Source organism: Mastomys coucha, unplaced genomic scaffold (genome assembly GCF_008632895.1).
Source record: "Mastomys coucha isolate ucsf_1 unplaced genomic scaffold, UCSF_Mcou_1 pScaffold3, whole genome shotgun sequence".
Taxonomy (NCBI): Eukaryota; Metazoa; Chordata; class Mammalia; order Rodentia; family Muridae; genus Mastomys; species Mastomys coucha.
Genome location: NW_022196909.1, coordinates 13,332,282 through 13,360,063, shown reverse-complemented (window position 1 = coordinate 13,360,063; position 27,782 = coordinate 13,332,282). Strand labels below are relative to the sequence as shown.

The 27,782-nt window shown below is 49.7% G+C and overlaps 1 protein-coding gene and 1 long non-coding RNA gene across 2 annotated transcripts in view; one reads left to right on the top strand and one right to left on the bottom strand.

Moving 5' to 3' along the window:
- Edar (ectodysplasin A receptor) overlaps positions 1–27,782 on the bottom strand; it is a 79,443-nt gene that overhangs the window by 12,739 nt on the left and 38,922 nt on the right. Inside the window, exons 2-6 of the mRNA XM_031348159.1 lie at positions 19,084–19,152; positions 17,701–17,823; positions 16,851–17,032; positions 9,466–9,551; positions 88–174 (exon numbers count right to left, since the gene is read on the bottom strand). Coding sequence (XP_031204019.1) covers positions 88–174; positions 9,466–9,551; positions 16,851–17,032; positions 17,701–17,823; positions 19,084–19,134 — 529 coding nt within the window. The 5' untranslated portion in view covers positions 19,135–19,152. The remainder of the gene's footprint in view (positions 1–87; positions 175–9,465; positions 9,552–16,850; positions 17,033–17,700; positions 17,824–19,083; positions 19,153–27,782) is intronic.
- LOC116075146 lies at positions 18,727–23,917 on the top strand. Its single transcript, XR_004112439.1, has 2 exons — positions 18,727–18,889; positions 23,749–23,917. It is a non-coding gene; the product is annotated as an uncharacterized LOC116075146 (long non-coding RNA).

Below are 27,782 nucleotides of genomic sequence, written 5' to 3'. Positions count from 1 at the left end.
AAAGGGCTGTGTCGTCATTGTCCCCTCTCCCTCCTCACTCTCAGCTTTCTAAGTTCCAGAAGACCCACGGCTGAGCGCCTTCCTCACCTTTGTGAGCATGCTGGAAGGGGGACAAGGTGCTGCCGCCTGAAGTGCTGGAGGAGTGAGCTGAAACCCCGGAAGTGGCTCCCACACCTGCGAGGAGAAGAGATAACCTCAGAGATCTAGCAAAGCTGCACCTTCAAAGGCTGCAAAATAAGGCGCCACAGGGAAATGGAGCAACCTGGAGTTCTAGACTGTATTGCAGGGAGTGGGCCGGAGAGGAACTGTTTAATGGCCCCCGAAGAGCATTCGGACATCTTAGAAGTTCTTTTCTTAAACGTACGTATGTGTGTGCACATGTCGTCTGTATGTGCGCCACATGTGTGCAGGTGCCTGCCAAGGCTTCGGACTCCCTGGAGCTGTAGTTACCAGTGGGCATAAGCCACGCAGTGTGGGAGCTGGGAACTGAACACCAGTGCTCTGCAGGAGTAGCAAGCGTTCTTACCCATGAGTCATTGCTCCCTCTTGTTCCTTAAATAAAGATAGCTCTGCCTCATGCACTCAGTTCCCCTATAAACTGAGACAGATTCTGGGCACTCTATATGAAGGATAGCAATACACAAGAGAGCATCTTAGGAGGACTAATATTTGATTAATTTTTTTTTCAACAATGGAGAGCAGAAATATGTTCTTAATGCCTTTTCTAGTCATAAAAGCAGTATATCTTCATTACTAAAGATCTGAAAAAAAATAAAGCCCCAGAGAAGAAGCAGAAGGAGCCAGCAGAGCCTCACAGTGACATTCACAGCTCTGACATCCTTCCCTCTAGGATTCCCTCCGAGATCCTGTGGTGGCTCAGTGGTGCTGGCCTTGTGCACATTAGGCACCACTGCACGCTGAGCCTGAGGTGAGCTTTTAAAACAGTTTTAATCAACCCGTTTAAGAATGGATGTGTGCTGCTCTCCTTCTTAGCTACAGCTCATTACTCTCCCACCATAGGAAGAAAAGAGTCACTAAACAAACAAACAAAACAAAAGGATGGGTATAGTAATGCTTGCCTGCGCGAGGAGGCAGAGATGAGTTCAAGACCAGCCAGGTCTACACAGTGAGTTCCAGGGCGGTCAGGATTACACAGAGAGAGACTCTATCTCAAAAAGAAAAGGAAGACAACAGGAAGAAAGAAAAAGTGTCAAAGAAAAGAAAAATAGAAGCTGATTTGCTATCAGATAAACCACAGTACATGTTTTTTTTTTTTTCTGATAAATGATCCCCTTAAGGTCAAACTTGAGTTTTTCAATTGATAAAAACAATCAGGGTTGGTCCATAGCTCAGCAGTAGAGGGAGAACACGCAGATGTGACCCCTGTCCTTGAACGGGAAGGGGGCTTATGTTTTTCTCTCCTTCCCTCCCTCCCTTCCTCCTCTCTCTTCCTTGCTCCCTCTTTCCTTTCTACCCTCCCTCTGTCCCTCCCTCCCTCTCTTCCTTCCTCTCTTCCTTTCTTTCTTCCTTCCTCCCTCTCTGTCTCTCTTTCTTCCTTCCTTCCTTTCTCTCTTTTTTAGATTTATTTATTTATTATATGTAAGTACACTGTAGCTGTTTTCAGACACATTAGAAGAGGGCATCAGACCTCATTACAGACGGTTGTGAGCCACCATGTTTTTGCTGGGATTTGAACTCAGGACCTTCGGTAAAGCAGTCAGTGCTCTTACCCGCTGAGCCATCTCACCAGCCCCCCTTTCTCTCTCTTTTCTTTCTTTTTTCCTTCCTTTTCCCTTCTTTCTCTCCCTCCCTTTTTCCTTTCTTCCCTCCCTCTGTCCCTCCCTCCCTCCCTCCCTTCCTTTCTTCATTCCTTCTTTCCTTCCTTCCTCCCTCCCCTTCTTTCTCTCTCTCTCTCTCTCTCTCTCTCTCTCTCTCTCTCTTTCTCTCCCTCTCTCTCTCTCCCTTCCTTGTCCTTGCTGGTTCTCCATTCTGAAAGAGGTTCATGTAAGTAATTCCATGCTTCTGAAAACTGTAAGCCCAGACAGGGTCACCAACCTCCCTGAAGTCATGCCCTTCCCACCCACCCCAACCAGCCAAGAGAACTGGTCTGGAGGATACACAAGGGTCAGTCCACAGCACCGCAGGGCTTCAGTGAGGAGTGAGCAGGGACAGCAGTCTAACAGAGATTCTGGAAGAAGCGCAGGCCTGCTGCGTGGAAGGCCTCCTGCCCTCTGGCTTGTGCCAGCCTAGAAACAGAAGCCCAGTCCGACCGAGGCGGAGTGTGCTGCCTAGTTAGCTGACAACCTCACTAAGCACATACCCTGAGGTGGCAACTTCTAGTTCTTTGGAAAGTTAGCTCTATCAAACAATGTCTTGCTGGGTCACCAGGTGAAAGGATGTCTTGCTAGAGCAAGCACATGGGAGACTGTTTTCCTGAAGCAGACACGGGTGGAAGGATGTTTGGCTCTAGAAGACATGTGAAAGGACCCATGATGCAGGAGTATAAATATGACCCCACAGACAGTGGGAGAAGAGCAGTGAGCCTTGGTTTGATTTGCTCTGCCTTGCTATTCCTCCACTATAAACATGTATGTATTAGTTCACCTTACATAGCGTTATTGAGCTCCACTTGTGATAACTGCCACTGAGAGAAGAAACTCGCTCAAGAACTGCTTGTGAGGTTCCTGCAACAGCTTGCCACTTCAGTGGCCTCGCCTGGGACCAGTTGGTGAGCCTGGCGGTTTCTTCAGGATTGGACTACAGCTGCCTGGTGTCTGCTTGCTGAAAGGACTGGTCTGCAGCTGCTGAATCCCATTTGGTGTTTGCTACGGGACTGAACTGCTGCCCAAGAAGACCAAGCTCGCCCCCAAAGAACTGCTGCTGAGCAGGTCCACTTCCCCCATATCCTACTAACTTTTCTCTTCCACTACCTCTGCTGGGTGGTGGGCTAGAGGAGAGGTTGAACCCTTATTAAAAGTAGGTTGCATAAAAATTTATGCCTACAATACCCTGTGGAGAGAGGCCAGATGCCTCTGTTTCTGTCCTCATGCCTAGTTCAACACATAAAGAGACAGACAGATAAACAGTGTGGAGGTCCAAGAGGCTATCACGGGCTGAGGGCAGGCTGGAGGTGGATTTCCATGCATCAGTGCTAAGGTACTCAGAGGCTAGCTTGTCCCTCAACATTAGACAGAAGTAGAACTATGATGTAGCCCGGTATAATCACTTGCCCAGGGAGGATAAGATCTCTCTCCTTCTCTTTCTGGGGGAAGACTGGAAGCTTTCTCGTGGCCTGTAGGCTCCAAACTTGTGTTCACCTTTTAAAGTTTATATTTGGGGATGACTCTTAGGGAGGAAGTGCTGAAGGAGTCCCCAGTGGTGGTCCTGTCTACTTAGCTATGCTAACACATCAAATGACAGACATTCAGGCTGTGCCCATCCTTGCTCACAGACCCCATCAAGTCCTCTGCGGGTTAACAGCTGCTCCAGCCAGCTAAGACAAGATCCAGGGTCCCGCCATGTGTACTTTGCTAGGAAACTAGTCGTCACATGCCGCCAGGTGGACTGTCCTGACCCAGCTTTGAGCAGAATCTAATTTCCTCTCTCTAAAGCAAACAGGGCACTGCAAAGAAACGGATCTGTTGGTTTGGTAAGGGGCTCAAGTGAGCTTAAGACATGTGGGCAGAGGGAGAGAAAAAAAAAAAAAGCCAAGGGCCGTGTCTGTGGACGCCAGCAATCTCTGTCTTTTCTTGTCCCTTCTTGCTAGGACTTGCAGACCAAGGGAGTGACATGGTTGGGGCTGGGGCACAAACACACCCAGGCCTATGGTCTAGAAAGAAACAATGAAGGTAGCTTGGTGAGTACAGACTTATGAAATGCCCCTGTACCCGGGAGCACTGGTTCCATGACATCGCCAAACACTGGTGCAGGCTGGTACTTGCTAAGGGCATCTTCCCGAGCGGTAGATGCTACCTGCTTGTACCAGCTATGCCTTGCTCCAATGGACTGGACATTCCCCGAGCTGAACTCCTGCTGGCATTAGTGGAGCAACCAGACTGCACAGGCTGCAGGAGTTACCAGGTACTCTCCAGCCAAGGATGCTCTGCTGAATACATGAGAAATTATAAGTAGGGATGAGGTATGGCGGGAAGCCAGAGGCTGGAGCCAAACACCTGCGGGCACCCCACAACCAAACCCTTTGGGTCCTCATGATCTCCATCCCATCTTTTCCCTGTGGTAGACCTCAGGGTCCTTCCAGAATCTGGAAGGAGGCAGACACTTCCCTCAGGGATCCTGCAGCGGATGCTGAAACCTATGTTGTATGCAGAAACCTATGTTGTGCGCAGAAGGAGCAGAATTACACGGATCCAGCCAGGCCTACAGGCCATGCAGGTCCTACAGGGCAGCAACCCAGGAACTGACAATAGGTTTCTCAGAGTCAGAGCTGGCAAGAGAGAATGGAGCTGCTGGGTTAGCAAAGACAGAGCTGAGGCGACTCAGAGCAAATAAATGATTGGGTGCCTGGATCGGATGCTCTCAGTAACAGTTCTGTTTCAGGCAGGTGGAAGGAATGTTCTTTATGGAACATAATTAAAAATAAATTCAATAGGACTGCTCTGAGTACAGTATGTAAAACAAAACAAAACAAAACAATCCCTACCGCCACCGCCAAAACAGAACAAAACCCCGCATCTTACTTGGTCTTTTTTGTCCCCAATTCAGCATCCTCTGCTTCCACACAAGGGAGGCATGACGTGAGCAGAGCAAGACCCAGTCCTGCCCATCCCCAGGCTGACCTTAGACAGGTATGCTCAACTGCCTAGCCATCATTACACACTACAGAGAACAGTGGGGAGGGCAAGCCCCCAAAAGACCACCTAGAAGCAGTGTGGTATGAGACTGGGCAACAGGGTACCTGCAGGCCTTGGTAGACAGAGTCAGGCTCCTGGTAATGACTTCAGGATGCTCCAGTTCCACAGATGCTTGGGAAATTCCCCAGAGAAGACAACACCTGCTCTCCATTATCCCAAACCCTTGAAACACACTCGCCAGAATTACAGATGCATGCACACTAATCTTATTAACACACCGTATCATGTGGAGTAAAGTGTGTATGACCTATGTTTGGGCAAAACTTGGATGGGGGTGGGGAGAGAAAGAGGGCCAAGCCTAGAGAGCTTGGCTATTGCTGCTTTTCACCGCACACCTTTCAGAAGCCATGGGTCTACAAACTATCCTACCCTACAAGGAACATGGGTGGGCATAGAAGATGCATTCCGAATCCACATTTTGCGTCATGGATGCACTGCTATAGTGCACGTTCCTAAGAGCAGTAGGCTAGGCTCCCTGCAGACATATTCTTCTGGATCAGGTTGTACTCGAGTCTGATACCCACTCTTCACTATCAAGATGTCCGGCAGCTAGGAATATCTCACACTACCCTGTGTCCTCACTCGGTCATTTGCTCCTCCATAGCAATGTCTCTGAGTAGTCAACTGCAGACGACATGAGTGATGACGGCTGGTAAAAACTGATGTTCCAGAAAAGGGGCAGAGGTTTCTGCTCGAGGTCCATTACTAGACCAGACGGTAGGGACAGATGTGCCTAGTGCACTCTGAATTCCCAGTCTGGCTGCAGCTCAGCTCACCTTCCTCGGGGACTTAGCGAGCTGTAAGCACCAGGCTTAGTGGAGTTATACCTCTGTTCAAAGAGATGATGGCATATAAGGGGCCTTTGAAGTTGTTAATCCACACAATTTATAAATGTGCCAGTACGTATTAGAGGCTGGCTGGCATTCTCTATAGAGTGTAAACAGTTTGGATTTTTAAGAGTGATTTGACTATTAGAGTTGTCAAGGCAGTGTCCCTCAGCCCTGGCATTGGCCACACACCCTGGCGGTGGATCTGTGAGCGATGGGTGGGGTCGTCAGATACTCACTAGTTGCTAGAAATGAGAGCAGAATGTACATAGCCTTTGCTTCTGCCCAGACATGCTTGACAGGAATCTGCTCCTCACCAGGTCCTTGGCGCTAGGTGGCATGTTCTGATGTGAGCAGACCCATGGGATAGCCTGGTGTGGATAGTGGCATGTGGCACTTTACAGAAACAACTGGGTCCACGCTCTGGGAGCCCAGGGTTTCCTATTTATGTTCTAAGGCTCACATGAGCAGTCCTTGGCTCACTGTAAGCCATAGTGCAGTCCTTCCTAAGAGAACACCATTCTTGATTTAACACCTAGGTCTTACCACTGACAAGTGATTAAAAAAAAAAAAAAGACAGAAGAGGCATCACAACTGTCTTCGCCACAACACAGTACTTCTATTGCGTTATGTCCGTGTCCCTTCTAACTACTCTGTCCCCAATGACCTGCTGGGAGTGCAGGGCTGCTGCTATGTGGCTGAGCCTGCTGCCCACCACACTGCCATATGTCACCAGCATCAGTGTGGGCATTTCCCACACACTGCCCGCACAGTCCCTCACAGAGATCTTGTGACACAAGGTCTTAGAGGAAACGGAGGTCCAGAGAAGGAGATCACTTTCCTAGGGGTGGAAACTCACTGTGGAAGCCAAGTGGGATGCACACCTTCCTCTGTTCCTGACTTCCTGCCTCCCTCTAGACAGAACTCTCAACGACTGTCATTACAGCACAGGCCCCGTATCATTTAGCTGCCCTAGCACCTGCGTTCTTAGGACAACATGAGAGAAAGGAAACTGTGGCCAGAGCATGTTACTCAAGTGCACCTTGGTCTCTGGTTTACTGAAAAACAAAAACAACAACAACAAAAACAAAAACAAAAACAAAAACAAAGGGAGTTATGTGTCCCTTTGGTCTAATTGGTGGACTCACCAATGCAACATGACAGCAGATAGCAAAGAGGAGTAAGACCTGAAGCTCTCCCAGCGGGGCTGGTACTGGCCGGAGGAGAGGGGCTTTGCTTCAGGGCTTTAAGCAGAGGCTGTACATGGCTCGGCTGCTCTGCTAGCCAGTTCAGCGTAGGGAGGATGCCGGTTGTATCTGCCTAGCTTCGATGTACACATACTGTCAACCCCAGTATGTGCGGGTGTCATCTCAGTGACACGGTAGAGAATGCAGACGAAGGGGTTCCAAGAACCCCACTGCCTCCATGCTTTTAACGAAGATGATGATCAGCTGAAGGCCCCACCGACCCGCAACCCAGCAGCCCGGCCACCCTGGAACGGGAGCATTTTATTCTACTTTATGAGTAACTGTGGGTCACTTTCTCATTCCTCCCTAGAGTCTCCTGGTGGCCTGTGTCACTGCATTGCAGTAGCACTCTTAGGATGCGTGTGGAAAGGCTTGGTGAGCATGAACTCACCTTGGCTGTGCAAGCCTGTGGTGGCAGGATGACAAAGGCAGAAAAGTTCTGGAGCTGGGGCCTTTAACCTACACCCAAATGTCAGACCTGCCGAATCCAAGGCAGGCCCAGAAACGCGTGCTATCTCAAGCATTTTATGGGAGGGCGATAAGAATCCTATCCCTCTGCTCATTGCTCAGAGAGACAGCAGATTCTTTGAGAATGCCAGCACGCACAGGCTCAGTCATGCGGATGAGGAGAACAGTTGGTACCCCGACCCCTGTGCTTCCTGCCGAGGAGACCCTCATACGGATTCAGGCATGTATCTGGACCGGCTGCCCCACACCTGGCCACCTGCCTGCTCTAGCTCTGCTGGGCATGTAGCTGCAATATCACGTGCCCCAGGGTCATTGACTCAGAGTACCAAGAATGACAACTTGGTTCCACACGACCCAGGAAATCCACCCTTCAGGAAGAGGTGCAGCCTAGGCTACCAGCCAGGGAGTTCAAGATCCCGACAAAGACGAGGTTTGGCTTTCCTGCGGTGGGGCTGTGGACAACACTGAGCATATGGGTCAACTAGTTTCACCTGGCTATCGTTCTGGGTAATCTCCCTAGTCGCAATGCACTCTGGGTAACAGTAGAGAAGGGTAGAGTGGAAGTGTTTTATGTTCTGAAGGAGGCTCAGACCCACTGAAGGAGTGTTCAACCTACCACATCTGTCACAGATAGGTTTCTGGGCTGGGCAAGATGCCTGGAGACTGGCTTGAGGGGACTCAGAGCCAAGACTGGAGGTAGTCTTGCTGGATTGTAAAAACCTACAATAAAGCCTTCCTGGGATCGAGCTGTCAGTTAAGCAATGACGGGAAGTCAGGGAGGCATTGATTGGGTTTTTGTTTGTTTTCTTTTGTTGTTTTGTTTTTTTGTTTTTTAAATCTCTAGGAGTCAGGGGCTCTGCTTGCTTACCCGAGACTGGATGCCCATGGTTAGCTCTTCTGACTAGCCAGGCAACTAGAGAAGAGCATGTGTCTCTGTGACAGCCTGAAGACAGCTGCTTTCCCGCCAGATTCTATAGGCAAAGGACTTTTCCTGTTGGGTGGTATGGTCCTGAGATCTTCCACTCAGGTGAAGGCCTCCTTCCAGAATTATCAGGCACTTAATTCATGTAGATATCCCCAGACAGAAGATACATTAGCAATAGCAGCTGACTTTACCACAGGTCAGGCTGGCAGCCAGGAGCCCCAGGGCCTCCTCCACTTTGTAAATTAATTAGCATATGACAGGTAAGAAGTTCAATTTTAAACACATGCAAATCTATTCCAATTGTCAAACTGTCTAGAAGGCAGAGAATAGCCCGGCCTTCTGATTTCCACAACTCCTAGTATCCCTGCCTCCAGGCATCCTGCCCAGTCACGTGATCACCTTTCCTTTGGCGTGGGGAGATGAGGCTAGTGGCCTACCTTCACCTTACCTCTATTTAGCAGAACAGTGTGACAACCAACCTTACTATGTCTTGGATTTCCCTGTGTAGTCAACATTCACAAGCAAAGACAATACATAGCTGTAATCTTAAGTTATACATACTTCCATGCTCCTGACCCAAGAGTAATAATGCATCTGTGGTGACTATGAGTGTTATGGTAATAAATGCCAAAATCAACAAATAGGCTAGAAGCCACCTTTGGAAAATGTCCACCATAAATACTGGCTACAGCATGGGCACAGGTCGATAGGTCTGTCTGCAGTGACACGTGCAGTCGCCTTTGTTATGAGGGACAGTTGGAATCCGTGACTGAATCCCTTGTAAAACTCTGTCAAAGGTCTCTGTAAAGTTTCCCTCATTCCTCCCATGTGTGAAGCTTTTTTGTGCTGCTCAATACAAGAGAGAACGAAGCCCTTTGTTAGGGACACCCATAGCCACAGGGACAGACAGATTCAAAAGATAGCCTTCAAGCAGGCATAGATTCAGACCCATACAATAGACAGGAGCGAATTCAGATCTAGGCTTGCTCCTCGTTAAGATTATTCCAAGGGGAAGTACTTTTGATTTCTTTTCCGCAATGCAATGCTGCACACATTCTGGGCACCGTGGGTTCACTACTAATGCACTTAAGAGAGACAGTGGTTCTGTTGAAGGGCTGAGCACTCACATTCCTTGGTGTTGGGAGGCGCCAGAAGGCAGGAGTAGCAGACCATGCCGTAGATGTTCCTGGGTCTGTTTTCCAGCATGTAGTAGCTACAGGAGGCAAGATGAGACACGGGAAAGGCAGATGAGTGAGAGATACCACACGGTACACCCCGGATGTCACTAGACCATGACTGAAGCCAGGCATGAGAAAACTTGGTGGGAACTGAGGACCTGAGAGGCCACTAGCCCTCAGGAACCCCTCAGTTCCTTGGGGGATGTTTAATATGTCCTGAAGTGGAATATTCTTTTTTTCAGGACTGGGATGATCTGGGACCTGACTTTACATGGCCTAGTTTTTCCTTCCTTCCTTCCTTCCTTCCTTCCTTCCTTCCTTCCTTCCTTCCTTCTTCCCTTCCTCTCTCCCTTCCTTTCTCCCTCCCTCTCTTTCTTTTTTCCTAAAGGGTTTAACACGTGTGTGTATGTGTGTGTGTGTGTGTGTGTGTGTGTGTGTGCAACTTTCATGAAGGCTTTCAGAGGAAGTACCTATGCACCACCACATGTGGGTACCAGTGAGCTCCCTGTGTCTCTCACCATCACTGTCAACCTTCCCAGAGACCATAGGTTGGTGGAGTTGCTTACAAAATGCCTATTCAGCCCTGTGGCCTTTGGGGCCCCACAATTGCCCGAGTAGATGACAGGGACAGAGACAGAAAAAAACTACACTGGCCACACTGGTCACTACAGGTAGCCTTGAAGATGACCTTCCCTCCCCAGAGAAAACAGGTACCGATAGAACGAATTGCCCCAGCTAGTGACATCTGTGTAACTATTGAGTTTGTCTGCGGTTGTACTCAGAAAGAGTGAATACTCAGAGTGGCTGCTGCTTCCAGTCCTTCAAACACAAACAGTGCTCCTGGTACTCCTCACACCTCACCCCTTAAAGGATCCCGCCCTCAGCAGCCGCCACACCCCTCCTGTAGTGTTTTTTTCTTTGACATTTTGACTCATATCTTGGTGTGAGCCATTTTCCATAAACAAACATTGTACAGTGACCGTGAGGCCACTTATCACATTGTGAGAAGTCTAATCAAATGAAGCTCAGTTATTAGAACTCAAGAGATGACAAGCTGTCTCTGCTGATGGATCCAACTGAGATTGTTTCCTAACTTCTTTCTCATTAGCTGTTTACCACGAAGGGCCTCCAGATGGCTGTGGGTGGTAATATGAGACTCTCCTTGGGGGAGGGGGGGTCTGGGACACTCTGGACCCCAGCCTGCCTGAGTGTCCCAGCCCGCCTGAGCTTGGACCATTACCAGTAACATCAGGGCTGTAATTGCTTACCCTTCCTCAAAGCCTTTTATCCTCAGATCCCTGAGTATCTTGCAAACATTAATTAACCAATCTCAAAAACACCCTTGGAGAAGCCACAGCAGTTTAACTGTTAAGCCTTCTGGAGAAAGCTCCCAAACACACCCTTTGGCCCCCTAAGAAGCCACCTTCATCAGTGAGGCAATGCATTACATATAGACAACAACGGAGGATCTACCCAGCAGGGGGCAGGTAGCCCTCCACTTGTCCATTCAGCTCTGCTTACAGCTTTCTAACATCTCCCAAGTCCACAGGATTTTTTTTTCCTCCCATCTCATTAAGACCAGGTGCTGGGGCCTAATAAGGATAAGCCTTGTTCATATCTCTTGGCGGGCACTAAAGGAGGGACAATTGTTGGTGACAAATATTGGCTGGGCAAGTTAATGAATGTCACTGTATTCTGCTCCAGTTCGGAGTGCTGAGCTGAAGAAAGCTCTGATGGGTAGGCCACACATGCCTTTAAAGGCAGCAAAGCCAGAGTCTTGAATGTCCCAGTTACGTCTATCAGGCTCTGCCACAGGTAAGGCTCCAGAGGCACACCCATAGGACAGGTATGGACCACCTGGGTTTGAGGACCTACTACACACTCCAGACCTGGGTATTTAGCACCTGGGCAGCGGCTGCTCGCTGTTCAGTCAAGGGTTGCCATCTGTGCTGGGGTAGCTTTTTCTTGGCATGTGGGCGCATTCTTTCTACTGGAGGTTGACCAGTAGTCCCATCTGGGTGTCTCTTTCTGATTACCCCCAGGGGCTCTGAATGTTTACATCTCTGTGTTCTTGCCCTGGCCCTGACTGTGCCCTTGACCAAGCGTACAAAGTTACCTAATGAAGGAACACCGCTGAGTGGCTTGTTTGTTTTTATTTGATGTGTGTGGGCTGTGGGTTTGCCCATTTTGTTTGTGTGCTACAGGCATGCCTGGTGCTATTGGAGGTCAGAAAGAGAAGTCAGATCCCCTAAGGCTGGAGTTACAATTTGCCATGTGGATACTGGGGATCAAACCTGGAACCTTCGGAAAGGCGGTCAGTGCTCTTAACTGCTGAGCCATCTCTCCAGCCCTGCTATAGACATTTTTAAAAAGATGGCTCGGCTCTACGAATCTGTTAGAAGTTGCATGGTCCACCTGGCACAAGTGTCAAATGCCTCCAGACACACAACCATGTTCTAGCATGCATCGCTGCAAGAATTTATGTGTGTGTTTTGTTGTGTATACGTTCCTGTGTGTGTGTGCACATTTGCATGCGATACACAAGTACGTGTGTGTGTGTGTGTGTGTGTGTGTGTGTGTGTGTGTGTGTGTGTAAATGTATGGCAACCAGAAGTCAATATCTGGTTCCTTAGTTGGTTTGCTTCCTGCCTTATTGTTAAAGACAGGGTCTTTCACGGAGCCTGGAGTTCATTGATACAACGAGACTGCTTGACTAATGAGCTGCGTGGATCATCCTGTCTTTGTGGTGCTTGTTGCTACGTCTGGCTTTTATGTGGATGTTGGCGATTTGAATTCAGATCTTCATGCTGTATAGTGGGCATGGGCTTAGCCATCTTTCCAGCCCAGAGAACATTTTAAAGTGCTAGCTTTTTCTTTCAGCACTAATCTAAACTAACAAAAGTTTGCACTTGGAGCTCTGTACACAGTTAGACAAGAGTGGAGCACACTGGCCTATCTTCTGCTCTCCCACAGTCTGAAGTGTTCATTGGACACCCACGGCCCGGCTAGTGTCAGGACCTTGCATCCTCCTGTAAAGATGTGACCCCCTTACTCTTTGATCTTTAATTTGATTTTCTCTACAGATGCTCCTGGACTTACCACGAGGTTGCATTCTGATAAGATCATTGTAAGCTAAAGAAATTGTTAAATAGAAAAACGTGTTCAGTGCACCCAGCTCTATACTTAGCTGTTGGAGCATGCTCAGAACACGCGTTTTTGCCTACAGTGAGGCCGCATCAGCTAACATGCAAAAGCCTACTTTGTAATCAAGCTTGTCTCAGGTAAGTTCTGCTCTGGAAGTGAAAGGCAAATTGGTCGCGTTGGGGGACTCACTATTGACTTTGCATTAAACCCAGCTGATGTGATGTTTCTCCTTAGTGAGTAGAGGCATCATAATTTGGGGGGTTTGGGGGTGGAGCTAAGCTGAGCCACTGGAAGCCGGGTACTACCTCAAGCATTCTTGCATTCTCTCCTTCTCTCTTCTGTTCTTCCTGTCTTAAATTATCTAGTCAGGGCAAAATTCAGTTTAAACAAGGATCCAAGAGTCTTCTATTCAGACTGACTTCCTCTAAGATGATAGGAAATGATTTCCCCCTTCAGATTTCTGTTTCATATTACCTAAGATTACAATGGATGTTCTGGGTCATGAGACACCCACACCCTTCAACCCGTGACCTGCAGATTCCTCTCCACAGCCTGCCAAGCCCATGGGCAGTTGCTAAGCGTCCTCCTATCCTCGGTAAAAGCAGTGGCTGGTATAGAACTGGCTGCAGGAGCTTCCCAGGGCAGGGGATGCCAAGGCAGGGGAGGTTACGAAATCTAACCCCTTCCCCACTGCCTTGTCCATGCCTCCTGTTGTCTCCCACACAGACCTTTCATAACAGGAAAGCCCCATGTGCTGCTATTGTTCAGTGACTGTCTGGGCCACATGTGTGTACAGAGCTGAGAAAGGGAGCCAGCACCTGCCAAACCACAAGGAGGGGAGAGGGCCAGCCCTCAGCCTTAAAAAGACAAACACCAGGTTAATCTACAAACTGGCTCATAACCACAGGGGTTCATGGAGCTACTCTGCCTAGCCCGCCAAAATGTCCCCATAGTCTTCCGTGACAGCATGAGAGCCTTGTTTTGTTCTGTAAGTTCAGGGTATGCAACAGGAAGTGGGTCTTGCCCCTGTGGAGGTGGAGATCCTGTGTGAAGAAGTTGTGCCTTGGGGACTAGGGGAGTGAACACTTTCTCTTTAGTGGCTTCAGGGTCAGGAATGACTGACTTAGCAGATATATCTCTCTGCAAGCTAAATAGGGAACTGACTACCTACAAACCCATCCCACATTTGTAGAACGAAGTACTGTGCGCACTGAGAGAGGGATAAACATGCCCCCTGCCCCCATCTCGCTCCCAAACTTCAATCTGTCCCAAGTATTGAAGATAAAGTTAGTGTTGCACAGAACAGAGAGAGGACTCAAGACTTCAGGACCAGGAGCATGCTTCTGGAATCTGTGCAACCCCAATCCTCATTCTGCAAATGGCATTGGCTTGAAGCTTTTAGACAGAGGACGCGGGCTCACTACTGTTGTTAACCATCTTTGGAGACTGGATGCTTTCTGGTAAATATTGGGGCCAGGAAAATTGTCTCCGTGGCTCTCAAGTGCTAGCCGGCATCTGACTTTGAGCAGTGTAGTCACCTCACGGTCCCAGGCCTGTCTGTTTTAGCTAAAAAAGTCTCTGTGGCTCTACCTGGTAGTGGGGCAGCTGCATAAAGTCGCTGCCCCTTTAGGATAATCTGGGACAGAATGACACTGCTTCATGGACCCCTGATGGGTTGCTGTCACGGGACTCTCCTACAGTTGCTTGAGAGCTATGTATGTGGGCCACCATCCCATCTGGGCCAATGGTTCTAGTGTGACTAATGCTCATCACTCACATTGAATCTCACACCTCTCCATCCACCCATCCATCCATGTGGGTGAGTTTGGTCTGGGTGTCCCACAGATGTTCATCACATCTGGCCACTACCTGTCTCCACATCCCCACCAAATCCTTCTTCCTCCTGTATTTTACATTTGTTTGTTTGTTTGTTTGTTTTTTGTTGTTTTGTTTTGTTTTTTGAGATAGGGTTTCTCTGTATAGCCTTGGCTGTCCTGGCACTCACTCTGTAGACCAGGCTGGCCCCGAACTCAGAAATCCGCCTGTCTCTGCCTCCCAAGTGCTGGGATTAAAGGCGTGCGCCGCCACTGTCCGGCTGTATTTTACATTTCAACCTATGGCACCACTATCCACATCAGCCCAGGAGGGGCAGACACCTGTGAGTCTTCTGCACCTCTTCTTCGCCTTGTGCCCCTCATCTAGCTGCTGGGCATCCCTGGGACTCCTGCCACCCCCCAGGGACTCTGTTCCAGCTCCCCTGCTCTCCAGATTATGGTCCTTGCTCCCTAGGTCCCAGGCCATTTCCCTTGCCGCTGTCAAAAGAATCCTGCTGCCACCGAACCCTGAGCCCCGTTGCATCCCTGACTTGGCCTTCTGAGTGGGGACCTGCATCAGTTAGGAGCTGAAGGCCCGAGTCTTAGGTGCTGGCTGCTTAAATGCATCTGGCAACTGCCTCTGGCACCTCCACGCATCTTGGTGTGAACTCCTCACTGAGGCCACGGGAACCAGAGGACCAGGCTCTGAAGATGCTTGCTGCTCTCCGGGAAAAGAAATAATCCAGCTTGGTCACGTGGCCTCATAAATGCTGTTCACACAGAGGGCTCGTCCCCTCCGAAGGACGCGTGATGGGATGGATGTGCCTTACACAGGTCCTTTGGAGGGGATCAGAGCTGCCAGGCACTCTGCATTTTGCTGTGTATCATACATTTGAACCAAGAAAAAAAAAGACAAACCAATCTGAAGCCAATGAATAAATGAATTCATCAAAATAAGAGGCAAGTCCAGGGTCCTTCGGAGGTGCTTATACAGTTATACGGGGACCCATGTTAGAACCCGTTCTGGTTCTAATGTTCCTGCTGCGTTTTGAGGAGTCCCATAAGCCCAGTACCTACAACAACTATGTAGGCAGAAACACATTTTTTTTCCCTCATCTTTTCAAGGGAAATAGTCTACCATCCTCCCCACTTACACGTCTCTCTGCCTTTGTGCATACTGAAAGATGACAGGACAGGATGAGGTTCTACTGTTTCACGATTCTCTAGGCAATCACATTTGAATCATGTCAGTGACCTGAACACGGGATTGCCTAGCAAATATTTGGATACCTGAGTCTGTGGCTCAGGAGGTGTCCTGAGCTGAAGACAGAACTCCGGGAAACTGGGGTTGGGGGGGGGGCTGTCACCATTGTCACAGGCAGTGATAGATGCTGTGAAATACGATACTTTTCTATAATGAAACTGAACTCTCCGTGTGTGTGTGTGTGTGTGTGTGTGTGTGTGTGTGTGTGTCTGTGTGTCTGTATGTGATGGATAGTGAATTTACAGCACATTATGTTTGGAGTTGTCTTTCTGACCTTTCTGTATTTCCTTCTCAAAGCATAATGTTCCCCACTAGGATTAGCTCCTCCCACTTCCCTAGACCCGCCACATTATGGCCATCAGCACATCCAATCAACCAGCACCATCTCCGCCACCACCTCCACCCACACATTTACATTACACCTCCACCATCACTGCTGCCGCCGCTAGCACCACCACCACCACCACCACCACTCACCACCACCCACCACCAGCCTTCTATTCCCGCCCCCTCTCCCACCATGCTTTCTCTTCATCTTGGAATCTGGAAAAACATGCTATGCTGTGGCCACTAGAGGGAGGCAGTGGCAACAGCTGTATGCATTGATTGGGTGTCCAGATGGCAATTTTCTGGTTCCAGACAGAATTTGCTAATGCATTCTATCAGGAAAACGGAAAGATTTGTATCTTTTTGTCTCTCAGACCTATATAATACAGTGGAGTGGAAAGCACAGATATCAGAGGACCTGAGCTTTTGCCCACACTCTCCCCAGAATGCTAAAAAACGACACCTTCCTATAGAGTACTAGATTGCTTCCCCTCCAAAATGCTTCGTTGTAAGTGTTCTGCCGGTTTGTTTCACAAAGGCTATGTATCGCAGTCAGGTTATACTATGACGACACCCCCATACCAGGCACAAACGCAGTGCCTGAAGGCTGCCTGCCTGGCCACGGACAGCGACAAGCCTCACCATCCTGTTGTTGTCCCCGGGAGAAGGTGACAAAGGTGGGCATGACACTTTGTGAAGACCTGTTGTGCCTGTGGGGTTCTGCTCATAGGGTCAGTGTTACTCATCCTTTAGGGGTCAGCCCAGGAGCACACCCCCACACTTACCCAGGGAGACACGGGCCACACTCGGCATCGTTTTCCATGTCTCCTGGTGTCAGCACGGTGGCCCGGAAGAAGCCCTCGCAGTCCTTGTGGCGCCTGCATATCTGATAACCTCCTTTGGAGAACTTCTCTGCAGGGCAGGGCACGCAGCCATAGTCATCGTCTTTGGTGCCGTATCCACAGGACTGGCCGGGGAGGCAGGGGATAGGAGAACAGACAGTATGTGACAACAGAAGCGGAGTGTACAGTGGCGTGAGCACTGTTTCCAGTCTCAGCTGCAAAGTCCTGATTTCTTCTCCTCCAACTGCCTTCCTACCAACTGATGCTGAGTGACAGCCTCTGGCCTCAGATGAGGTCCTTTAACTATAGGTCCACTGGCTTCTCGGAGTGCCTCACTAGGAGCCTGAATTTTCTCAGAACTCTGTAAGAATCCAGATACTGTCACCCCAGACATTTTTCTGGCACTTCAAAGAGCATGTGTGTTTAGCCTTTCCACTGAAGGGGGGCCCACCTCTCAGAACTGATGACCTGTTCCTGGAGAGCATTTTCACCACGCTTCCAAGCAGGCTATGAGCCCTACAGGGCAGGACAAGACAATTTTTCAAGAATTCAGATCACTTGTGAAATATACTGGAGACTGTACATCTGGAGAGTGCACATCTGGCCAAGTGCACATCTGGAGAGTGCACATCTGGCCAAGTGTACATCTGGCCAACTGCACTGGACTCTGCAGCTCATACCACCCAGCCCTGGTATGTATACTTGGTGACCTCGTCCTCCTCTGTGTCAGTTTAATGTGCTGTGAGTCCACACCCCTGCACCCCAGAGCTCGTGGGAACAAGCTGGTCCTTACCATGTAGGGCTCCTCCCCTGGTCTGCATGGAGGACACTGCTGGCACAGCCCAGTAGTTTGGTTGTGGTATTCGTTCTCGCCACAGTTGGAGTCCTCTGCCTTGGCCGAGCACATCAGAGACACCTGCCACAGAAAGGATGCTTGGCTTCCACCCCTTCAGAAGATGCAGCTGTTATGTGGGGACAGTGCCCAGAGAGCCCAATGTTGGCCACTTGTACCTCCATCTGCAGCTATCCTTACCACCACTTCCTCCTGACTGTCTGAACCTATCTTCATCCCATGCCCATTCTGCCTTGGCTTCTCTTAAGGTCATGAAGGAGGTCCCTACCCCTTCTCTTGAATCTCGAGACATCTAGGTGCTATAGACGCTCGTCCCTCGGTCTCATGCTTTCCAAGCCCACTCCTCCAGGAGGAGCCCCTGAGGACAAGAGCTTTCTGGTCTCTTTCAACTGTGGGACCATCACACAGGCTAACTCATCATTGACAAGCACTGAGGGGTGTGGGGCAGTGAGCAGTTCTGACAGGCGGAGTCCAGAAGAACAGCCACCTCGGCACCACGGAGACCCACTGAGCATCTGCTCAGAAGGGATGGTGATGCTCCTGAGACCAATGGCTCAGATTTCAGCCCAGACCCCTCACAGCTGCCCCTGCAGGAGATGTGTGCTCTATCAGGCAGACACTGCCTCAAACTCCCAGCATTCATCTGGGTCTCCCAGATGACCCTACACACAGTCATCTGACCATAAGCCAGGCATGCCATGCCCCATACAATAAAAGGGGTGGTTTGCCCCTTCCTCATTCTCTTACTCTCCTACTCTTCTCTCTTACCCTTCCTCTCTAACTCTTACCCTCTTGCTCTCTCTCCACTCTGTTCTTTGTTCTCTTCTCTGCTTTTCTCCCTCTCCCTCTTTTCTCTCTCTCTCTCTCCTTCCTCTCCTTTCTCTCTCTCTCTTAACTAACATATTTCTCCTTCCTACAATAAAATAACTCATTCATACATTGCCTCCCTTTTAATTAAGGCAGCGTGCAGCAAACATGTCAGCACCAGGAGGAGAGAGAGACCTGGGCCTCAGCAGCAGGCCCCCTGCCACCCGGGAGAGAGAGAGAGCCTCAGCCAGCCAGGCCGGGACCACAGCCCAGGCCCCCCTGCTTTTGGGACAACAGAGGGACATTTTCATCTACAAGTCCTGTAAGGGTCCAATTAAAACTGGGGGTACTATTGTCCTTCAAGCCCTTTTGACAGCTGGCGAAGCCTAGGTGTAGGAGGCTAAGGCAGTGTGAGGTGGTACAGCTAGTGTGAGGTGGCTTGAGGGAAAGCCCCTGGCCTGTAGGTGCCGAAGGCTGAAGTACCTGTACAGTGGAAGCAGGCACTTAAACACTTACCACTAGCACTGGGAGCCAGGACATCCATTTGCAGTCCCCGACGTGGGCCATGATCTCTCGGAAGCGGACCTGAAAGACATATCGCATCAGTACCAGGTGGTCCTGCTGCCTTTATCTTTATGGTGGGTAAAAGTAACTTTCCATCCAACAGCATAGGGAATGGCGCATCCCAAAGAATAGACAAGACTCTAAGGTAAGCTCCAGGCTGATGACCCTAAGCAGCTCAGGCACCCTCACCAGGATCACACCATGCCATAGAAAGACCCGCTCCACCAGGGGCGGTGGTCTGAGCACATGGGGCCTGCTGTTAAGCTGGGAGCTAGTGTTTTCTAAGCTTTTCAGCTGGGAGAGTCGTCTTGTGTAAACTTTAACTATGGGCTGCCCCGGGCTGGTTCTGCTAGTTGGGATGCAGGACAAGAAGAATCTTGGAGATACTCTTGGAGTCCGGTCCATCTCCTTGCCCTCATAGTCAGTCTTTTGACTGGAAGGTTCTGCCCTTTCTGTGGATGCCCATTAGAACGGATGAGTCAGATAATGCAGTTCAGCCACCCAATCTTATAGTTGTATCAACTGAAGGCCAGAGCGTTTGAGTGACTTGTCCAAGGTCACACAACTCTTTAGTGTATAGAAGATAGCCATAGTGCAGGGATTCACACACTTCCAACAACTGCTCTAGTATACAGCTCTGCCACAGTGTTGTCTGCTCACCTTTCCCCTGGGAACTGGGAACTTGTGTTTCCGAGGCAAGCTGTTTTACTTGGAAGTATGAGTATTCATTTCTCTACATGTTAACAAGAGACATGGGCTGGATTCCCTAGATGCCACACTACGGCCATGATGTTAGCACTGGGGGATAACCTAGTTACCAACAGCATACTCTCTTTGAGAGGTAGAGTATACTAGGAACCTTCCAGAATCCGCTGACTTAAGCCTCAAATCAAACGGAACCCTCAGGAACCCCCTAGATCCTTTATCCCACATTCCCCTGTCCTTATGGTTGGTCCTGGGAGCGGGTGATTTCCAAAAGCACACAAAAGAATGCTGGGTGGTGTTATCTTCCCTTCAATGCTGCCGTAATGTAGCTTCGGTGAAACTGAAAGTACACTGACAGCCCCGGGCTGAAGCCGGCCACCTGTGGTGCAAGACAATAGCCCACAAACACTGCAGCTCCTCCTGTCTTTGTTCTCAACCCGTTCATTCCCACAGATCTGGTCCAGTCTCCAGTTTGAAGTTACCCAAGACCCGTATAGATCCGCTGGTCGGACACTACAGGGTAGGGAGGCACAAAGCAAAATGGCACCTGGAAGCCACTTCCTTCCCTGTCTTTCCTCTTTCCTCCTACCTGTAGGCACTTGGCCGTACAATATTCTGAAGACACGGAGAAAAGTAGCCAAAGGATTGCGTATTGAAAATAAGCGAAAGCACGTTTGAGTCAGAGAGAGGAGCTGAACAGGTTGGGTAGGGTCAGGGAGACCTTGAGCATTGGGACACATTTACTTTCTGATCCCAGAGGAGTTAAAGTCTGCTTAGTCCAGGTTCTAGAATTAGAGTGCACATTTAGGGGGGTGTACGTTTAAACAGGCAGAGAGGCAGATGGAAGCCCATATCTGTTGAGCTTGAAACTTACAGCTTTCAGAACCTATTTCCTTCCTGTCCTGACTCCTGCTTTCTCCCCATGGAACAGTAAGTGTCCACAGCCCTGTTTAAGGGGGATGGATGGGATCCAAAATTCTAGGCTGGGGGTATAGCTCAATGGTCAAGTAATACCCACACATACCCTTGCACAACACCCCTAGCATGTGTGGAGGCCCTGGGTCTGGCCTTTAGCACAAGGACAAGGATGTAGGTGCTTCAGTTCCCTGGAACTCCACACAGGGCTCAAACATCCAACTGCTGAGTGACCAAAACTTCAAGACCTTCCTGGGTGTGGTTGTAAAGCTGTCTGTGTGCACAAGGATGGGCTCTGAGTGATACCCTGTCCTTAAAGCAGATATTGTCTTTGACTGGAAGTGAAAGAGTGTAGAGGGCTAGTCAGTGGTGGTGCACGTCTTTAATCCTCACACTTAGGAGGCAGAGGCAGGAGGATTTCTGAGTTTGAGGCCAACCTGGTCTACAGAGTGAGTTCCAGAACAGCCAGGGCTACACAGAGAAACCCTGTCTCGGAGAAAGAAAAAAGAAAGAGTGTAGAGGCTGCCATGGACCAAAAATTAGAGTAGATGGTTTAGTTCCACTCTGGGAACTTTGTAATGAGAAAAAGACCACAGAGCTATTTAACTCTGCCGAGAAGTGTGTTTCCAAGGACTCTCTGAAGATGCCATTCTGCAAGTGTCCAGGAGGCCTTGCCAGGATCAGTGGCAAGGCCTAGAGAGACAGGGTCTGAGTCTTCTATGGGCTCAACCACATAGCTCAGGTACCTCAACATTACCCTCACAGATCACTGCCGTCTATTGGGTGGCCTGTCAGAAATAGCCAGGCTTCCAGACACTTTTGTACCTCAGTCCCATGAGGCAAGATGAAAGCACCCAAGTTGCCCTCAGCTGTGAACTTGTTGGGTGTTTTCCTTCTGGCAAGGAGCAAGCTAGGGCAGGTAGCAGGGGAGGCAGGGAGCCTCAGCCTATACCGAGAGACTGGCTACAGCCCTAATGAGTGGGCCAGGGCAAGGCAGCAGAGGTCAGACAGGAACCTGCTTACACACACACACACACACACACACACACACACACACACACACACACACACACACACTGCTGCCTCAGGTCCACAAGCTCTGACCTTGCTTCAGGACATCAGGTTTAGCAGGAATGAGTTTCCACTGTGACTGTGGAAGGAGCCAGAGGCTCTGGGATCCTGGAGGCCTTCCAAGTGGCATATTAATGGTATCTAATTTAATTGACTTCTAATTATAGCAGATTCTTAAGAGCTACCCTGAAACACGGGAAAGGGCCTGCGCACTTTAGTGTCAGCCTGTTTTGAAAGGCTCATTAAAGATGCGCCCAATAAAACTAGGGTCAAAAGGAAAACAAACAGACAAAGGTAATCAAAAAAGCCAGCAGCATCTTCAGTACTTTGCCACTTGTAAAGTGTGAGGTCTGCGTGGGATGGGATGGCCCCTGAGGTCAATGCTATCCTTCCGAGCAGCAAGGGTGCAGATGGAGGTCAGCCCTGCCTGGATGGAGGTCAGCCCTGCCTGGAGGAAATGTGCTGGAGCTCCCAGCTGTGACCTCTCATTACTTTGGGGACCCCCAGTTCCTCACGCTGATAGAGGTACTGGGCTAGGAGCTGAGAAAGCTGCTTTCAATCCAAGAGCCCCATGACTGGGGTGGTCACCTTAGTGGCATCAGAAGATGGGAAAACCCAACCCATCAACCTGCAATGCTGGTTTTTTTTTTAAAGATTTATTTATTTAATGTGTATGAGTACACTGTCGCTGTACAGATGACTGTGAGCTATCATGTGTGTGGCTGCTGGGAATTGAACTCAGGATGTTCTGTCCGCCCTGCTCGCTTCGGCCCCTCTCGCTCCAGCGTAATTCACTGTAGCTGTCTTCAGACGCACCAGAAGAGGGCATCTGATCTCATTACGAGTGGTTGTGAGCCACCATGTGGTTGCTGGGATCCGAATTCAGGACCTTCGGAAGAGCAGTCAGTGCTCTTACCCACTGAGCCATCTCAACAGCCCACAATGCTGATTTTTAACTTGCATAATTGGTCAGATGCTCAATGACCCAGGCCGGGGTCCTGCAAACTGCACCCATTGGTAAATTACCAGCCCCCCACTAGGTTGTCAACATAACCCACTGGAATTTAGCTGCACTTGCTTGGTACCTGATGTCTGGGACATTTTTCATGGTCCAGCAGAGACCCTGGGCTCATGCAGATCACATGAGCCACATCTATTGTCAGTCCTGGGCAGGCTGGGCTGCTCCTGCCTCGTTAGCGGTTCACTTTCTGTCTCACCTGTCTTTCTGCCATTCCCATCTCTACAGTTTCCACCTGGAGAGGCAACATGACCAACTGTAGTGATGCTAGCCCATGTGACCAGCTGTAGAGATGCTAGCCCATGTGACCAGCTGTAGTGATGCTAGCCCATGAGACCACCTGTGGAGATGCTAGCCCATGTGACCAGCTGTAGAGATGCTAGCTCATGACCCAGTGCAACACACCTCAGACTTCGATTTTTATCATATCCGTAGCAATTCTCATCTTTGTTCTATAGGTCAGGAAACAAGTTACCAAGAGGCTAGATAACCTGCCTGAAATAAGACCATCCCTTGCTTCCATCACACACACACACACACACACACACACACACACACACACACACACACACTGGGCTGAAACAGTGGGTCCCATTTCATGACTGTCTCTGTGGCCTCTCATAGGCTGGGTCTGCACAGCCCCCGTCAGAGGAGCTCATGAAGGGTAGGGAAGAAAAGTGAGGTCAGGCATCCCTGTTCTCACCTGTCGGCGCCACGTCCTCACCCTTCAGCCTGACGTGGTAATTTCTATGTGTGGCTTCCTTCCTCTAGTGCTCTCTGTGGCCAACACTGGATGACCTGACCTCAGAGAACTTGGGTCAAAAAGGGTCTTCTGGAAGCCAATGTGCCTGGGGCAAAATCATCGTGGTCATTCAGAGATTCAGCTGTCTGCCCTTTCTTCCCTCTAGGTGGAGGTAGAAAAGCTAAACAGACACAGTCATCTGCCCAAACCCAGGAAGAGCATCATAGCTGTGTGTGCACTCCAGATGTCTGGAACCAAGGACGAAAATTCAAAACTAACTCACGGTGCAAAGAAATAGCTGGGCTTCTGTCAAAGAACTCTCTCTCTCTCCTCAAGGCCTGGATTCTATTGACAAGCAGTAGGTAAAACTGCTATGTGCCTGGCAGGGGGACAGGAAGGTTCAGGTAGGTCATGTGTGAGGGAGGGGTGACCCTTGGGACATTTGTGGCTCATCAAGCTGGAGGTCCATATTAGAGATTTGTGAACTCTTTGAGTGGTGTTTCAAGCACTGGAAATATCTCTGAAATGTTCCACCTTGACCATGTTCTGGGCTATAGGATGAGACCAATTTCTGCCCTCCTGGCAATACTTCAGGGGTCAGGTGGTCTATAATGAGGCTGCAGTAGAGAGGCCCTGTTGCTTCAGTGTCTTGCTCCTTCCAGTCATTCCTGATGATGACCATGAAGGAGAGCACACACTTAGCTCTCAGCAGCCGGTACCCTGCCTATCCTCAGAGGCCCACATCCTATTCCTGGGGAAAGGAGACAGGTAGACACCTAAGTCTGGAGGGGCAGGTAACGTTATCTTGGAAAAGATATTCTAGGAAAAGGGCCAGAAGCAGCTTGAAAGGCTCAGTGTGAGAAGTGGGGGTGTGGGTCTCTTAGGAGCCACTGGCTGGAAAGCCAGGTGTGAGTTAGATAAAGGTAGGAGGTTGCAGTAAGCCTGTGAACAGAGTGTGTGCCAGGTACTTCGACTTGACTGTGAAGAATCACCCTACAGAAACCATTTCCAGAGCCAAGCAGTGGTGCTCCCAGAACTTGGGAGGCAGAGGCAGAGGCAGAGGCAGGCAGATTTCTGAGTTCAAGGCCAGCCTGGTCTACAGAGTGAGTTCCAGGACAGCCAGGGCTATACAGAGAAACCCTGTCTTTAAAAAACAAACAAACAAACAAACAAGCAAACAAACCATTTCCAGGAAGAAAGGTTTATTTTGGCTTCTGGTTTTTGAGTGTTCTGTCCATCAAGGCAAGAAGACTGTGGCTGGATGCCGCAGCTCTGTGAGAACGAGGGCCTGCACTGGTTGGCTTTCTCTTTCTTCCCTTTTATCCTGCCCCTAGCCTATGGGGTGATACTGTCCATAGGCAGAGGATGTCTCTTCTGTAGTTAAATGTTTTCTGGCGACATTGCCAGAGGTATGCTTCACTAATCTCCTGGGTGCTTCTCAACCCCACCAGGTTGACAACTAAGATTACCCATTGTCTTAGCTTTCTATTGCTGTAATCAAACATCAGGATCAGAAGCAACATGAAGAGGAAGGGTTTATTTCACCTTACAGTCCTTATGTCACACTCCATCACTGAGGCAAGTCAGGGCAGGAAGTCAGCAGGGGGACCCGAGTCTGGAGCTGATACAGAGGCCATGGAAGGATGCTGCTTACTGGCTTGCTCCTCATGGCTTGCTCGGCCTGTTTTCTGAGCAGGACCCAGGACCACCAGCACATAGGTGGCATCACCCTGGGAAGTGGGATGAGCCCTTCCACATCTGTTATTAATTATTCCACAAATTCACCATTAGTCAAGACAATACTCTACTACCTTGCTTACAGACTAATCTTAAGGAGGTATTCTTGAACCTTATGGAGGTAAGTCCCTCTTCTCAGATAGCTTGTGCCATCACACCTTGTGACAGAGCAAGGGGGACAAGATGATTTTCTGCTGTAACATAACAGGAGGAAACCCAGGGAGGAAATAGATGTCACAGTGTGACCTGACATATACACACATCTGCCCCACATCATCAGCATCTCCTAAGAGATGTAGTCCGGGCCCTACCCAAGCCAGCTGTTTGGGGATCTGCATTACCACGGCATCTGTGACTTCTGAGCACATTGAGGTGTGTGAAGCATTGTCTCAATGGTCTCTCCAGGATCACAGTATGGAGTGGGAGGAGGAACTTAATGCTTACCTAAGTCCGAGGAACACGGAAAGAAAGACTTAGCTAGGTCTGTCTCTGCTTAGGTCTGCTAGCCAACAGTATCTCTCGCCTATGTTCTGCAGTATCTTTAATTTTGTTTATCCATCCATGCATGTATCCATGTTTCTGTCCAGCCACTATAAAATTGTGCATGCAGCTATCTTACAGACCCTCGGGACAGAGAAAGATAGGGTTCCTGCTTGAAAAGAAATGCACCAAACATTAAATCATATAGGTATTCAGGTACATCGTCCCAAGTTTGCTTCTTAGACCACGCATCTCGACTGGGCTGCTTGCCTCTGTTCCCTGGGGTGGTTTTACTCCCTGCTACCCCAATCACCCAAGCAGCCCAGGATCTGTGGCTCCATGTTCTTCTAGCCTGCTGGACCCCCCTTGAATGAGGAGGGGCTACCTATGGGTTTATTTATTACGAAGAAGGTACCACCTTGGGTCCATCCTATCCCACATCTATCAACTGAGACAATGTAGCCCTGCAGGATGGGCAAACTAGCCATCATTTTTCTATGTGTGTGGGCCAAGGTTGTCTCTGCCCACCATCTTTTCCTGCTCTATCCACTTGCGTGTCTGCATTAGGTGGTTTTTCTTGTTCTCAAAACGTTACAGTGACCAGGGGCAGAGGTCTGGCCATTCCTGCACTCCTCATGTCTGATGGGGCCATGTCTGATAGAAAAGAGATGAGGCCTGCAGCAGGCTCACCCTACTCCTCTGTGGAGCGAGGCCAGGTGCTGGCAGCCAGCAGTGTGTGGGAGGCAGCTGCAGGGCCAGGTCCTCTCCCTCCAGCCTACCACCCTCCCATCCTTCCACCCTCCTCCACCTCCCAAGCTCTCTCCTGCAGGAGGAGCCTGAGGGGAGGCTGCTGGTGGCCTCTTCCCTGTGCTTTACGATTCTCTGATCTCCCAACAGCCCCCAGTTCTCTCTAACAAAGATAGATTCTCATTCCCCTGAGAAGCATCATCACAGTAAGTCAAAGCACTTCCCGTTGATGATTGATGACACGGGGGAATACTAATTATTGCTCAGTGGTGCAGCGATGTATTCATCCTCCCCTTCTTGTGTTTGGAAAACCTGCTTCATTTCCTCTCCTGGACCCTCGGGGAAAGGGTTTCACATGGCGCTTGTGTGACAGTGTACCTCTGGCACAGGTCTTCAGTGATTGTTTTGAACTGGGAGCCTCCACTTCTTCTGTTTCCTACCAGGCCCCATGACAAGTGATGTGACCCAGGGTTCTGTTGAAAGGACTCTCATGGCCACGCAGCTAGGCACAGCCCAGAGTGAAAAAATAACCTGGCAGTCTCACCAAGCAGAGTCCTAGAGAGACAGCGAATGAAGCTGAGGTAGGATGTTTGAGCACTGAGCACTAAGAACGTGGAAGAGCTAAGAAATCCAAACCACACCCTATGGGGGTGGAGACCTGGGCACCATTGATAATCTCAGAGCTGGGAAGGGTCATCCAGCTCCTGCTACATCTCAAGTGCCACAGGGCAAGTCTGTGCGTTCTCTCAGGGGACACTTGGACTTGGGAACACACCAAGTACATGTACACAGACGTCCTGATGGGGGCGAGGTCACAGGCTGCTCTTGCCCGAAACCTGAATGGTGTGGTCTAGCACACAGCAGGCTGTTGGTATGTGTGGTTCAGCCTACTGCTCCTGGGGCCATGGTGAATAAAGAGAGTAACTGGGGATACACAAAACTGTGTTGTGAAGAGGTACAGCGAACATGGGGTGTTCAAGCCTGATGTCAGACACAAAACAGTGCTTCACAGTCAGCTGCACTGCTTTGATGTAAATACTTGTCTTATTTAATAGTGTTTGTGTGTGTGTGTGTGTGTGTGTATGGGGGAGGGGGCCCAAGGACGCTCACAAATGAGTATGGATGTTTACAGAAGTTGTAAAGGATATCAGATTCTCCAGGAACCAGAGTTACAGGCAGTTACAAGCCTCCAGGCATGGATGCTGGGACCTGAACTTGGGCTCTCTGCAAGAGCAG